The sequence below is a fragment of the Poecilia reticulata genome, chromosome 22, assembly GCF_904066995.2.
Source record: "Poecilia reticulata chromosome 22, P_reticulata-male-v2, whole genome shotgun sequence".
NCBI lineage: Eukaryota > Metazoa > Chordata > Actinopteri > Cyprinodontiformes > Poeciliidae > Poecilia > Poecilia reticulata.
In genome coordinates, this window is record NC_088851.1 from 27,745,373 (window position 1) to 27,760,581 (window position 15,209).

The following is a 15,209-nucleotide window of genomic DNA, read 5'->3' on the forward strand; positions in this document are numbered from 1 at the left end:
GTTCACTAAAGAACTGCAGGGTTTCCCCCAGTGTATTGTAGACCCTAGCGCCACCGCCAGGCTAAGCGTTTCTTGTTTATGTTTTTAGGAAAATAATTATTTAAAAAACCTGACCTCTATGGATATTTACATCAACCCCCTGAGAGGAATTATGATTCTTTCCAGAGTTTTTGATCAAGGTAGGACTTTAAACACCACTCTGGTTAGCTCTGGTTGCGCAGCTCTGCGTGAACTGCAGGAATAACTTGTAGTCGCTTTCAGAGGTGCGTTGAGCGAGCGGTGAGAATGGTGTATATTTGTGAACAAAGAATTTTGTGTGGCTTTTCCATCTCAACACGCCGCCCAGCGCCCGGCTCTGCCTGCGCTGATAAAGTTTATCTGTGTTCCCGGTTGGCCGGTGTATTAGTTAACAAACTAGCGCTAACCTGATCATGCAGGTTCAGCCTGGTGAGGAGCTTTTGCTCCTGTCTGTAACGCATCACACTGATTTTATATTATATTATTAGTTTTAGTATTATTTTTCCAGTTACACAATGCATCAAACCGTATCAAATGCTTTCTCCACTTAGTCAGACGGCCGCATGGAGATCTGAGAAACTCGTCCCATAAACTCGACCAACCAGAATAGTTTCTGAGGCGCTTATTAAAAACTCAACAGACACGAAATGGAAGAGCTACTAAAGCCACATTAGCAGCATTTAATTAAATCTCCCGTTTGTTGCGGGAGAACAAAACGAGGCAAATGCTCCCCCCCAAAGAGAACAGCAGTTAAAACATGTAAAACGACTGAAGTTGTGATGAATAAAGCAGGACAAAGATTATCTTGCAGCTACACTTAGTGAAGTAACAGGTATAAAAATAATAAAAACCTCCGAAGAAAAGATTGCCATCTCTGCGCAGTGCAGCAGGTTACCTCATCATGCAGGGCCGGTCCAAGGCTGGATGAGGCCTGGAGCAGAATCTGATCCCTTTTGTTGCTAAAACCTTCAGACGTGTTAATCAGAGAGGGGGAGGAGCTTAACTGGCCAACATAAAGCCATCAGTTATAACTGCAGTTTACTAATTTGTGTTTGTGAACAAACAGCTCAAACTTAAAGATTAAACTACACCATCAGATTGTTGCTATGGTAACTAAACAGTCTAACTATGGATATTGTTCTCTGAACTTTTACAAAGTAAACTTGCCAAATCCTTAAAATCTTACATTTAAATGTTAAACAATTTAAAATCTTTTCATTTATGTTTACTGAAATTGAATCACATTTAGCAGCATTGATCATCTCAGTACAGGGTTAATTCATGTATCTGGTCTGTGTTAAAATATTAGTATTTATGGGGCCCCTGAAGCCCTGGGGGCCCCATGGAGCCACTGACTTAATTTGGATTAAACAGAAGTGCAAATAATTGATATTCATTTTAATTGTATATTCTGATTTGTAGTTTTTCAGACTAGTTGTGGGTTGACGTAGTGTTTCACTGGTGATGTTTCCCCGTAACGTATAATTACTGAGCGATATTTTTACATTTCCTGTCACCTTAACATCTTTTAAGACAAAAACACAGTTTACCGCCTCGGCAAGTTTTCTGGGGGAAACCCTGGAACTGGTTTAGTATGAACTGGTTCTGTCAGTCAGGTGGAAACCTGACTGACTAAGTCCCAGCCCTCCAGAGGCGAGAGGGGGCCGGCCGGTCCTCCGGGGCCGGTCTGGGCCTGCCCCACTCCGGTGTGGTAGACCTGAGCCACCCCCTCTCCCTCCGTCCCTCCCTCCCGGTTCTCTCACCCTCCAGAGGTGAGAGGGGGCCGGTCGGTCTTCTGGGGCCGGCCGGGGTCTGTCACACTCGGGCGCGTGGCAGACCTGAGCCCCCTCTCTCCTCCCAGGGTCTGGTTTGATCCTGCCCTACCAGGGGCACGAGCCTCCAGGCCCTGCGTGCTGGGGGGTTGGGTCCGAGGAGGGGAGCTTAAGTGTGGGTGCGCATGCTCGGCCGGTGCCGAGCATGCGCCGAGACCTGCATCTTCCTTCCATCAGGAAGATGCAGGTCTTCAAGACTCATCAGGACTCACCCTGCGGCTCCGGGTTCTTCCTGAAATCGTCGAGGCATTGCAGGCTGGCCGGGTTCTGCAGAACCATCTTGTTGTTGAGGAACCAGAAGAGGAAGGTCATGAGGATGATGAAGAGCGCGATGGCCGTCAGGAAGCCCAGAACCTCCGGAGAAACTGGACCGGAACACAAACAGAACCTCAGGAACGCACAGCTTTACATATGCCTGACCATCAGCAGAGATGGACGCTGCCTAATAGTTACCATGGCAACGGGTCCAGCATCATTCTGGTTCAAGTCGGATCAGAGCCAAAACAGGACCGACCTTCACTCATTAATCTACTCATAACATCAGATTAAATCTGTTCAAATTAAAACCACCGAGTCCAACAGAACCAGTCCGGCTGGTTCCCATCAGCCTCGGACCGGCTGGTTCCCATCAGCCTCGGACCGGCTGGTTCCCATCAGCCTCGGACCGGCAGGATGAGTTAAACCTGCTGAGCTGAGCAACAACCAGGAGATTTAATGTGAAGCTGCTAATGTGGCTTTAGCAGCTCCAACATTTCTGTCTGCAGTTTCAACATTATGTTCTCAGTTCTGCCTGAGTTCCTGATGAAAGCTAAATGTTAGCAGCATCTGCAGGTTCGGCCCGCGGGGATTTGACTGACTGCTGGGAGTCCGGCAGCCTTTCTGCTCCGGAGCTGCTGGTTGGAGCCGAGGAGGATTCATACAGGTGAGCAGAGAGACAGGCGGCTGATGGCTACAGAGCAGCTTTACGGACGAACCGCACCATAACATCCCGGTCCGAACAGACGGGAGGCGGAACATGGCAGGTAGATGAGCTTCGACGAACTAAGGAGCCAAATCCCGTCGATAACATTGACAGAAAAGCTCTAAATGTTTGGGGCGAGGTGAGAGTTCACCTGTTAAACTGACTGGAGATGAATACATGAAGCGAGTATACGCTTAAAAGAATAAATATATATATATATATATATATATATATATATAAAAGCGTATTTGTGAGCCTGCATCTTTACTCTTAAATTGTATAATTTCAGATTTTTGCATAACTTTTCTTGAGGTAAACTTAGAAAGTGAGATGCAGCACCAGTCCATCATGCTGTGCTTATGGGGCCCAGCAACAGATTCTGATTCCTGTTGGGTCCCAGGAGTTTCCTAGTGGCTCATTTCCTTTGACCTTAGCTTTGGCTGCAGGCGCATCAAGCAGTTAAAGGGGAGAAGAATTATTTACTCCCAATAAACCCATTACTGCCGGGAAAGCGAAGGAATCTGCTGCTGGGTGTAAATCGTTTAAATCGTTTAAATCGTTTAAATCTGGCTGGAAAAGTAAAATCAGAAGCTTCATCGACCACAAACCCGGTAGATCAGTGGCCTCTACTTCACCGCAGGTTCAATAATAAACTCTGGACCCGTTCTCCAGCTGGACCCGTTCTCCAGCTGGACCCGTTCTCCAGCTGGACCCGTTCTCCAGCTGGACCCAGCTGGACCCGTTCTCCAGCTGGACCCAGCTGGACCCGTTCTCCAGCTGGACCCGTTCTCCAGCTGGACCCGTTCTCCAGCTGGACCCGTTCTCCAGCTGGACCCGTTCTCCAGCTGGACCCGTTCTCCAGCTGGACCCGTTCTCCAGCTGATCACAGCGTCGCAGCGGCTGAACGCGCCTCTGACTGAAGCTGCTTTATTTCTTAGTTTGACTGAATTAGACGTGAAGTTTGAGTGTCCATCCGGATCCTACAGACGATTGAATGAGACGACACAACAGGACAGGACAACAGGCAGGGACATGGTGGACAGGGGACATGGCTGACCGGGGACATGGTGGACAGGGGACATGGCGGACCGGGGACATGGACAGGGGACATGGTGGACAGGGGACATGGTGGACCGGGGACATGGACAGGGGACATGGTGGACAGGGGACATGGTGGACAGGGGACATGGCGGACAGGGGACATGGTGGACAGGGGACATGGCGGACAGGCGACATGGTGGACAGGGGACACAGGGGACATGGTGGACAGGGGACATGGTGGACAGGGGACATGGTGGACAGGGGACATGGTGGACAGGGGACATGGTGGACAGGGGACATGGTGGACAGGGGACATGGTGGACCGGGGACATGGTGGACAGGGGACATGGTGGACAGGGGACATGGCGGACAGGGGACATGGTGGACAGGGGACATGGTGGACAGGGGACATGGTGGACAGGGGACATGGTGGACAGGGGACATGGTGGACAGGGGACATGGTGGACAGGGGACATGGACAGGGGACATGGTGGACATGGCGGACAGGGGACATGGTGGACAGGGGACATGGCGGACAGGGGACATGGTGGACAGGGGACATGGCGGACAGGGGACATGGCGGACAGGCGACATGGCGGACATGGGACATGGCGGACAGGGGACATGGCGGACATGGGACATGGCGGACAGGCGACATGGCGGACATGGGACATGGTGGACAGGGGACATGGCGGACAGGGGACATGGACAGGGGACATGGTGGACAGGGGACATGGTGGACCGGGGACATGGCGTACAGGGGACATGGTGGACAGGGGACAGGGTGTACAGGGACATGGCGGACAGGCGACATGGCGGACATGGGACATGGCGGACAGGGGACATGGCGGACATGGGACATGGCGGACAGGCGACATGGCGGACATGGGACATGGTGGACAGGGGACATGGCGGACCGGGGACATGGACAGGGGACATGGTGGACAGGGGACATGGTGGACAGGGGACATGGTGGACAGGGGACATGGTGGACAGGGGACATGGTGGACAGGGGACATGGCGGACAGGGGACATGGTGGACAGGGGACATGGCGGACAGGGGACATGGCGGACAGGGGACATGGCGGACATGGCGGACAGGGGACATGGCGGACAGGGGACATGGCGGACAGGCGACATGGTGGACAGGGGAGATGGTGGACAGGGGAGATGGCGGACAGGGGACATGGCGGACAGGGGACATGGCGGACAGGGGACATGGCGGACAGGGGACATGGCGGACAGGGGACATGGCGGACAGGGGACATGGTGGACAGGGGACGGACAGGGGACATGGTGGACAGGGGACATGGCGGACAGGGGACACAGGGGACGGGCTGCAGACTCCTCTACCTTTCCTGATGCAGATCAGCTCATGACCTCCACAGTGACGATCTCCACCTGGAGAGACAAGGAGGGAGGATGAGACGCAGAATAAGGACCAGAACCAGAACCTGGACCGGACCAGTAAACGGGAAGCAGCAGCTGTGTGTATATCAGGAAGCTCAGCATCCTCTACCTCCTCTGCAGCCTCAGACGAGCAATCGCTTTTACTTTGACTAGACCAGATGCAGTCCCTCAGACTCTAAAGGAAGCTAGCAGAGCGACTCAGCAGGCCGAGCCGGCAGCCAGGCTGGATCCGTCCCACGTTTTACCGCAACTCTTCAGAGACTCGCCGTAATAAAAGGTTAAATGTGACGGAGCAGGAAGTAGATGAGGTGGTCATGTGATCAATCCACTGATTATTGACTGAAGTCAAACCGTTTGACCTGTTGTCTCGCTGAAGTGATGTCACTTCCTGCTTCACAGCCTCGTTCTTTCAAAGCCTGCTAACCTTCACACCCAAGCTGTGACCTCTGGCTTCAGGCTGATGTCCCCCAGTCTGTCCCCCAGTCTGTCCTCCATCCGTCTCTCGGCACACCTCCGCTCATAGTGGAGCTTGTTTGTCATTTAGCGCTTTAGCTAACAGAAACATTTAGCGCACTTAGCTTTCTCTAAATCTTTGCTCCAGCTAAATGCTAAACCCTTAATTTACTCGGCTGTTTTGTAAACTTTCAGTTAAATAAAGTTCAATTTACGAAGTTTTTATTTTCGACCGTTAGGAATTCATCAATAAGACATTTGTACTCGTGCTTTTATTTTGAAGGGAGAGGAGCAGTTGTTTCCTCTGCTAAAGGGGCCGGTGGGGGTGCCGCCTCGCTCTCTCCTGCCCATCTCTACTCTGCATCTCCAGCAACAAGCAGCTTTGAGAGAAGAGAGAATCAAACCAGGAAGTAGAGCCTTTATCTAGTAACCATGGAAACCATGAAAACAGTCTGGTTTTCCGTTCAATGCTTCTCTGGACTGGAGGAAGAGGAAGAGAGTTTTGTCCACCTTGAGGTATTTAGCTGAACCTTTTCAGTGTGAATCGTTCTGGTGGCATCAGAACAACGGAGGCTGAAGACAAATGCATGCCACACTTTTCAGATTTTATTAGTAAAATAACTTGTTCTGGTTTGTCACATAAATATGAATGAAAGCAGCATCTGAAGACCCTAAAATCATAAATTATCCCAAATGTTAAGGAGCTTCTCTGTGAAGCTGGCTATGACGTCACTTCCCCTCAAGATCAGAAATCCTGATTCCCAGTTTAGGTCCAGTTTCCTTTACACTAAATACACGAAACCAGATTTAATGTTGGATTATTTCAGATGCATCATAAGGCTTCTCTGGAGGTTCTATTGGACCGGACCGGAACCGAGTTCCTCCTACACATGAAACTCTGAATATGACCCACATTCCGCCGGAACCGGGCAGGTCACAACCAGAACCGGGCAGGTCAGAACCAGAACCGGGCTGGTCAGAACCAGAACCGGGCAGGTCAGAACCAGAACCGGGCAGGTCAGAACCAGAACCGGGCAGGTCAGAACCAGAACCGGGCAGGTCAGAACCAGAACCGGGCTGGTCAAAACCAGAACCGGGCAGGTCAGAACCAGAACCGGGCTGGTCAAAACCAGAACCGGGCAGGTCAGAACCAGAACCGGGCAGGTCAGAACCAGAACCGGGCTGGTCAAAACCAGAACCGGGCAGGTCAGAACCAGAACCGGGCTAGTCAGAACCAGAACCGGGCAGGTCAGAACCAGAACCGGGCTAGTCAAAACCAGAACCGGGCAGGTCAGAACCAGAACCGGGCTGGTCAAAACCAGAACCGGGCAGGTCAGAACCAGAACCGGGCTAGTCAGAACCAGAACCGGGCAGGTCAGAACCAGAACCGGGCAGGTCGTAGCCTGTCAGTCAGCGCGGAGGGAAAAGCGGCGCGGGAAACGGCCATCTCCAAGTTTCGGAGCTTCTTGCTCCGCTTCCTGCAGCCAGCCCTGACGCTTCTCCCCTCTCTGACTCCAGCAGCACCACCCGGAGGTTCGGGGCTCCGAACCGAGCCGCAGAACCGCCGCTTTAGCGGAAAAAGGGCAAGAAAGCCGCGTTCAAACATGAAGGAGCTTTCCGATCAGAACCACCGGTACAAACACGGAGAATCACTGCTTTTCTCCAACAGGACAGCTGTCCGAACCGGACCCGAACTGGACACAGGTACTGCCTTCCTGATCGGAAACACAACCCGTCCGGACCAGAACCACAAGGAGGTAACCCAGACGGAGTTAAGTCCCGCGGAGAGCAGAGCCGTTATTGGCCTACTTACCATCAATCGCCATGATGTTCTGCTGGCTCCAACCACAGGGGGCGCTAAAGAGAACTGAGTTTAGAATGTTTCGAAGCTAAAGGCTGCAGCTCTATGTGGCACATTTCTATGAGACGCCATTAGCAACATTAGCTTTTTATACCAGATAAATACGTTCAGTTACTCTTCCATTTGTCACAGTTTCAACCTACATATTTAGTTATAAAGCTAAATATTTAATGTACTTACTCAAAGCTAACCTTTTAGCTTCAAGCTACATTTCTAGGTATTAAACTAAATCTTTAGCTTTCTAACTGATTATGTGAGTGTAGAAAATAAACCTCCGAGCCAAAAGCGTTGAACTGTATTTTTTCTTTTAATAAATTGATTGACAAACACGGGAAGGATGAAGCCGACTTCCGGTAGCCTAACTGGACCCGTTCCCTGCTCCTCCTCCAGGCTGGTCCCGCGGGACATTCTGGTTCTGATGTTCCAGAACCAGAACATTTCAGCCACAGCTTCTCCTGCTGACTTCCTATTTATAGCCGCTGACGGCCTCATCAGAGCGTCTCCTTCCTGTTGCCATAGAAACCGGCCGCATTAGCTCCCCCGTCTGCCAACAGTTAGTTTCCCATCAGGTTCTACAGCACCACCATGTGGTGAGAAGGCCAACTGCAGGCTGAGACTCTTCAATCGTTCATTTCATCACTCATGAAAAGCACATAAAATTAGCAATAATTAAACTTTATGACCAGCAATGAGTCTGGTGGCACATTTCCCAGAATGCAATGCTTTAGCTCTGCAGCTTCTGCTGGAGGCTGATCAGCTGCTCCATGTTGATGCTGCTGCCGCCGCACACGATCACCAGCAGGGGGCGCAAGGGAGTCGGCAGACGGCCTGGAAAACAAACCAGATTTAGGTCACAGGTGAGGTTCTGAGGACATGAAGGTTCTGCTCCGGTTCGGTCCTCAGCTTCCTTACACCCAAACGTTTCTGAGTCAAACAGGAATATTAAAAGACCTTCTATAAATTAGTAATATGAAGTAATATGTGCAAATATTTGCACACATTACTTCATATTACTAATTTATAGTAATATTACTAATATATTACTAATATATTTGCACATATATTAGTTGTTTTCTTTGATGAGTAATAATTCAATCTTAACAAAAATGAAACCAAGTAAAAATAAAAAAACAAACAAAAAAAACGTAAACAAATTAAAAAAAATAAACACATCTAATAAAAACGTAATAAAAACTAAAATAAAACACATGAACAACTTAAAAACATAAAATACATGAATTAAAATTAAAATAAACTTTTTTATAACCCCAATCAGTGTTGTGGTCAAGACCACCTAACCCAAGACCGAGACCAGCGGCCCGCTCTACGTGATACAATAAAATGTGGAATATGATCAAAATTACTTATCAAATTGATCTGAAAGATCCACATTCCCATAAAAACACCTAGATATTAAATACTTAATAAATTTAAATAATATTAAATGCAGAACAAACTTTGTTCTGCTTTGCTTCCATCTCTGTGCTACGATCCTCGGTGGTCTCATGCCATCCCTAAAAACATAACGCCCTGGGCGTTTGCCCATATTGCTCATGTCAGAAACCACCACTGTCTGCACCATTAAATATAGCAATTGAGGCAATGCCCTGACGGTCAACTATGAACACTGACCAAGGAGCAACAAGCAAGAAGTAACCAAGCACAAGTCGCTCACCGTGACTGTTCTCACCCTCCCTTCTGCTACATGAAGCCAGGTAGTCTGAGACCATGGCAGACATTACAGCTGCCACTTTGAACGAAACGATCACAGAGCAATGAGCATGCTGTGTGTGCTCTTTCGTTCTTGCGTTTTATTTATTTGTTAATTAAAAAAATATCAATGTACATAATTAAATAAAATAATGATAGCTACTGCAGTGTACGCAGAGCATTACAAGAACAAAGAACGGTGTTCTGTCAGGTCAGCATACGCTGTCAGATCGTCATGCTTAGCACAAGCTCACGGCTATATCTGTCAGTCACGTCATTACCATATGATTTTATTTAATCAGCAACATAGAATCATGACGTAGATCATCATACACTTTGTTATTAACAGTTGTATGGCATCCTGACTTAGCGGTTAAGTAGGTTAATGAGTTTTACACGGTGTGTGTTGTAGTTGACTGCAGCTGCAGCCAGACCATGCTTTAAATCAGAGGTTCCCAAACTGTGGGGCGTGCCCCCTAGGGGAGGCGCCGAGCCATTGCAGGGGGCGAGGGAAGCCGTCTGGATGAAAAAAACAAAACAAAACATGAACGCTGTATGTGCTGGGTTTTAACCTTAGAATGGCCAACTCTCTGTTATTCCTCTGTCAATTAGATACAGTAGGGCTTCCACACTTCCCATATCTGTGTCCTCTGTGACTTTTATCAGCAGTTAAAACTGTTTAATCCATTGTTAACATGTGGTAACCTGTTTTTCCGAGCCGCCTTTAAACGCAACATGAGCGCTACGACGCTGGGTTTACACCAGTGAAGGAGACCTGCTGCTGTTGTGCAGATACGCAGGTGTGTTAGAATCATGGCAGCAAAACGCAAAGAACTTTTCACAGTTCGGAGATGAGTGAAGCTGCTGGATGCAGGTAAAGTTAGCTAAAAGATGACTAGCTAATATCAATACAGCACCTCAAGCTTAACAAGTAGCCTGTAGGCTACTGGTGTTGTTGTCTATGTTCAGCTACGATTCATTTTGCCCCCAAAAACGTTGATTCCCCCCTTTGTTCGTCTGGAGCCGGGCTGAGTAGAACAGGGAGTCTCTAAGAATCACCCCCCACCCCCACACGTTGTTCAACCAGACAGCCATTTGTAAGCCATAGAAATAGTTTGGAAACCACTGCTTTAAATACACTTTGAAACCACGACAACGTATATCTATATAGTTATCTTTGAAAACAATTTAATGACATATTTTTGTCATAACTTGTTACGTATGGTGAACTGACAACTCCTCTGACTGTTGGACTTCTTAACGTGCATGCAGGCGTGGGACTCAGTGCATGTATGCCATTCTGACAGCGTATGGTAATCTGATAGGCTCTCAGTGACTCCAGTCCCATCTAATAAGTAAAGAGCCGTTCTGAAAAATCGGACTGTTCCTGAATGGTTGCATCACTATATTGCAGATTTTTGGTCACAGCGTTGCCCCATATATGCGACAAGTCAGTCAACACCTCCGCACAATAATTCAGGCAGTGAGTGACTGTTTTCATCACAATGCTTATGTGTCTCTGTTCAGCTAGCTCTGCTAGCATCATGTTAACGTAGCTCACCTTCTTTAAGCTTCTTTTCTAAGTGATAAAAGTTAGACGTTGTCCCCACCGTGTGTGAAAGCGAAGCGCTGCTGAGTTAGCTGTGGCCATCGGGTTTCTGATGATTTATGCAGCTTTATTCTATTACAGACGGTTAGACAGATCTTCTGCCGCTGAGAGGAAACCACTGCGGATGTCTAGAGCGCCGCGTGCGAGTGGAAGGTGGGGAGGGGAGCAACAGAAACACGTGATTGGTTGGATTTTAATCGGTGCGTTTTGCATCCACTGATGTTAAATAAACTGGACAGTTTGCTGGACGGTTAGTGATATTTTCTCAGTTGCGGTCTCGGTAAAATGCAGAGTCCTCAGCGCCCGAGACCAAATGGTCTTGAGGCCGATAGAGTACCACAACACTGACCCCAATAATAAAGAGACATTCTACTGGGTGTAGAGCAGCAGGTGCCCCAATAACGATAACAATAAGAAATGCGGCGGCCGCCTGCCTTGGGCCTGCAGTCTGGGGATCAGACCGCTGTAGACGGCGGCCAGCGCTGCTCCACACGCCATCTCCACAAGAACCCGCTCCTCATCTGGAACACAGAACCAGCACAAGCCCTTCAGAACCGGAACCGGAGGCAGGTGTGTGCGGCAGGAAGCCACTGACCCAGGAACATCTGGACGGCCCTGAGCGCCTCCTGGTCCGTCACCAGCTCAGAGATGATGGTCGCCTCGCCGCTCTGGCTCAGCTCAAAGGCTCTGCGGCAGACCGTCTTCGCACCCAGACACTTGGCCTCGCTGGGGACGGAGGCAGAGACAGGAGGGGACACAGAGGGACACAGGGGACACGGAGACAAGAGTGTGAAGGAGTCGTGTTTCTTAAAGTAACGGTTCTGTTTGCTGCTTCATTTTTCTTCTACTGAAGCAGGAAATAATAATTCAGACTGCTGGTTCTGATGGTTCTGATGGTTCTACTGGTTCTGATGGTTCTACTGGTTCTACTGGTTCTGATGGTTCTACTGGTTCTACTGGTTCTACTGGTTCTGCTGGTTCTACTGGTTCTGATGGTTCTACTGGTTCTGATGGTTCTGCTGGTTCTGCTGGTTCTGATGGTTCTACTGGTTCTGATGGTTCTACTGGTTCTGCTGGTTCTGCTGGTTCTACTGCAGAACCAGCAGAGTTCTGCTGGTTCTGCCGGCCAGTCAGAAGCAGCCAATGGGATCAGAGCTGGACCAACCTGGTGATGTCATCCAGAGTCACCAGCTCTCCAGCTTTGATGGCGGCGTTGAAGCAGTCGGCCCCCACCGTTTCCATGGCGATAACTGGCACGTCCGCCCAGCCGGCGTCCTTCAGGCCGCGGACGACGCCGCACAGCAGGCCCCCGCCCCCCACCGACAGCAGCACGGCGCCGGGCCGGGCCCCAGGGCCCAGGGCGGCCGCCGCCTCCGCCACCACCGAGGCGTGACCCTCCCTGGACAGACGGGGGACATGCTGGGTCTGTGCAGGGGTCAGAGGTCAGGGGCCAAGGAGTACCTACCACAGCAGGGGGTGATCAAACGGAGGAACGAAGGTCAGCTGCTCCGTCTCCGCCAGCCTCAGAGCTTCGGCGTTGGCATCATCCCAAACCTGACGGTTAGAGACAACAAGCATCCAGGGGTCAGAGGTCAGGGGAACAGCTGGACGGGCGCCACCTTCTGGGAAAGACGGACCGGAAGGAAACTACATCCTTGGTCAGAACCCAGGTGACCTGACGCAGGACGGCTCTGACCTTCCCGGCGACCTTGACGGCGGCGCCCTGCTCCTGCAGCCTGCGGACCACCAGCGCCGGGGTGGAGGACGGCACCACCACGGTCGCCGGGAGCCCCATCTTCCGGGCCACGTAGGCTGCGGCCATCCCGGCGTTCCCACCTGTAGAGATGGCCGTTACCATGACGCCCATTAGAATGACGAGGCGAGGTCACGGGTCAGAGGTTACCTGAAGAACACACGACTCCCCTGGAGCGGCTGGCGAGCTGCAACAACACGGAGCGTCAGCAGCAGACAGGCACAGCGGCTCCAGACAGAGTGACGGCGCCCCCACCTGCTGGCAGAGGTGTCCTACGCCGCGGATCTTAAAGGAGCCGGAGGGCTGGCAGTTCTCCATCTTCAGGTACACGGCGGTGCCCGCCATCTTGGACATGCTGACGCTCTCCAGCAGCGGCGTGTTCACGTGGAAATGCTGCGGCATGGCGCACAAGATGAGTCTGAGACGAAAATAATGTTTAGAATCTGAATGAAGAATTCACCTGCATAAGCCAGTTAGGGCCGACAGGCTCCTCCAGACCCCAGGGTGTGACCCCGACCCCTCTAGGGGTCACCAAGAGGCCCCAGAACTAGAACGGTTCATCGGTCAACAGGGGCCCGTATGAGGCAGAGCACATTCCCACACTGCCTGCATTATTCATGCAGCTGGACTGAAAAACATACTTCTGAGCCTCAGGCTCCTGATGAGTAATCCTCATTAACCGTTTCATGTTAGACCATCATCACGTCTAACGTTTTACATAAACTACATTTCTGAACACAACAATTTTTCAGAGATACTGGTCATTTCTGCTTTTTGGGCAAAACTTTAGAGGTAAAGCTAGCTGCCTCTTCCAACATGACGGTGAAGCTGCGCGACGGTACAACACGTTACGGTACCCTCATTTACGAGCTCCTTTCAGAGTAAAAGCGCACATCCGGTTCATGTTTGATCTACTGCAAGTAAATTAACAGCGGCGTCACGTTTAGACTTTTTATTTACGCAGTTGCAAAAGGAAATGATGCAACTTAAAATAAATTCAAATATATTGTGTGAAACAAAAATACTGTAAACCATATGAAACCTTTAAAAATGGTGACGTTGAACGGTGCGTTACCAGTGACTCTCTCGCTGCAGGGCGATTGATGCGTATTTCAAAATAAGAGCTGATCTAAAGAACACGTTTTGATTTTTCAAAAGTTGACACACACATTGTTGAAAAACTCAGTTTCCAGTGACTTCTCTCACTTCTGGGTGACAGAGGGACACCCCTTCCAGCCCCCCAATTTTAAAGGAGCCCATTTTTTCAGATACATCATTTCCTGTTGAATACAGTCTAAACTTGAAACCGCTGGAAATCTACCTGCAGTGGAATCAGATCAAATATGAACCGGATGCGCGCTTTTATTTTGAAAGCAGCACGTAAACGGGAGCGCCGTAACGTGTTGAGGTGTCGCGCACGTTACTATCGTGTGCGGGCCGGTTCTCCAAAGAGGTAGCTAGTTTACCGCAGTGATATCTCCCCTTCCAAGATGGCGAACTAGTTAACGTGTTCGCCATCTTGAGAGGGACATCCATCTAAGACCTGGGCAAAAACAACTCTATCTAAAACTGACCAAAAAACAGCAAGTTAGAACACTTTTTAAAAAGTTCATTAAAACTATAAAATATTCCATTATATGCACGATTTATGCACAACTGGCATGTAGCTTCCTGTTATGAAACAAGCGGTTACATACAATAAATGTGAACTTACGTTTGGTGAAGAGTAGCAATAAACGAGCGTTCAATATGTAACAGGATGATTAGAAAATAAAGCTGCTAACAGGAAGAAACACAAGTTCAATATGGAAACAGCTGCATGCTAAACACGTGACCGAATTAATATGGCGCTTCCGTTGGACTTCCAAATTAAGGAAAATGTCTATACATATATTATTTTACTTAAAAGTATATTTATCCGCCTGCTTTCTGTTAACTTATGATAAACATTATTACCACGAATAATTAAAAAAAATTAAATATCTAAACGGAAGTTTAGATTAAAATCCTAGATTCGCCGTGATTTTATTTTGAAGGTTTCGTGTGTTTACTGTAACCTTCTCTGGATTTAAAGGCTTCAAATGAATAAAAGCGAATATTTCAGCTTTCAGAACCAGAGCAAAGAGTTCTACAGAAACGATTCCTGTAGTAACGAGTGAGTTTTAAATGACCCAAACGTACCTGCTGAGGCAGCTGACAGGTGAGTCCAGAGCGGATGGCTGAGCTTTTATGACCGTCTGAAGTCCGCAGACTGTTACCCTCTGGCGTTTCATGCAGAGTGTGTGTGTGTGTGTGTGTGTGTGTGTGTGTGTGTGTGTGTGTGTGTGTGTGTGTGTGTGTGTCCTCATGATTGTCTGGAAACATTTTAACATCTGGATGAAGTGTAACCCTTTTCCCTATTTGTTGGCCAGAACCAGATGGATTTGGTTCAAGTTTCATATTTAAGGCAAAGAGAGAAATTTGTCCGGTAATCGTTTTAAGCGTTTCTGACTAGGGTGAGTTGGCTAACTGGATCATTTTGCAGAATGTTTCTGAAAGAGGTTGTAGAACCAGAAAACTGT

At 49.2% G+C, this 15,209-nt stretch overlaps 2 protein-coding genes across 8 annotated transcripts in view; both read right to left on the reverse strand.

Annotated features, from left to right (window-relative positions):
* Window positions 1-7,762, reverse strand: part of syt14a (synaptotagmin XIVa) — a 32,786-nt gene extending 25,024 nt beyond the window's left edge. For all 5 annotated transcript variants that reach the window (XM_081603606.1, XM_081603604.1, XM_081603603.1 and 2 more), the window contains exons 1-3: window positions 7,529-7,762; window positions 5,206-5,253; window positions 2,063-2,215 (exon numbers count right to left, since the gene is read on the reverse strand). In XM_081603606.1, the coding sequence (XP_081459732.1) occupies window positions 2,063-2,215; window positions 5,206-5,253; window positions 7,529-7,541 (214 nt within the window). In that variant the 5' untranslated portion in view covers window positions 7,542-7,762. The remainder of the gene's footprint in view (window positions 1-2,062; window positions 2,216-5,205; window positions 5,254-7,528) is intronic.
* Window positions 7,763-7,864: 102 nt separating this feature from the next.
* sdsl (serine dehydratase-like) lies at window positions 7,865-15,189 on the reverse strand. Of its 3 annotated transcripts, none has more exons than XM_081603609.1 (9): window positions 14,830-15,189; window positions 12,904-13,066; window positions 12,799-12,835; window positions 12,592-12,731; window positions 12,361-12,449; window positions 12,061-12,294; window positions 11,491-11,621; window positions 11,330-11,416; window positions 7,865-8,404 (listed from the first exon to the last, which is right to left on the reverse strand). In XM_081603609.1, exons 1-9 carry the CDS (start codon window positions 15,018-15,020, stop codon window positions 8,301-8,303), a joined length of 1,176 nt encoding a protein of 391 aa, XP_081459735.1. In that variant the 5' UTR covers window positions 15,021-15,189; the 3' UTR covers window positions 7,865-8,300. The 3 variants fall into 3 exon arrangements, with proteins under 3 accessions (XP_081459735.1, XP_081459737.1, XP_081459736.1); XM_081603611.1 differs by lacking the exon at window positions 14,830-15,189 and adding an exon at window positions 14,363-14,636; XM_081603610.1 differs by lacking the exon at window positions 14,830-15,189 and adding an exon at window positions 13,290-13,542.
* Between the last annotated feature and the right edge of the window lie 20 nt (window positions 15,190-15,209).

Bases quoted from the DNA above. Each gene is read 5' to 3' on its own strand.
- sdsl (XM_081603609.1), bottom strand. From the start codon at position 15,020: ATGTTAAAATGTTTCCAGACAATCATGAGGACACACACACACACACAC. The intron at 12,836-12,903 runs GTGGGGGCGCCG...GTGTTGTTGCAG, and splicing joins TAGGACACCTCTGCCAGCAG to CTCGCCAGCCGCTCCAGGGG. The intron at 11,622-12,060 runs GTTGGTCCAGCT...CTCCGTCCCCAG, and splicing joins ACTCTGGATGACATCACCAG to CGAGGCCAAGTGTCTGGGTG.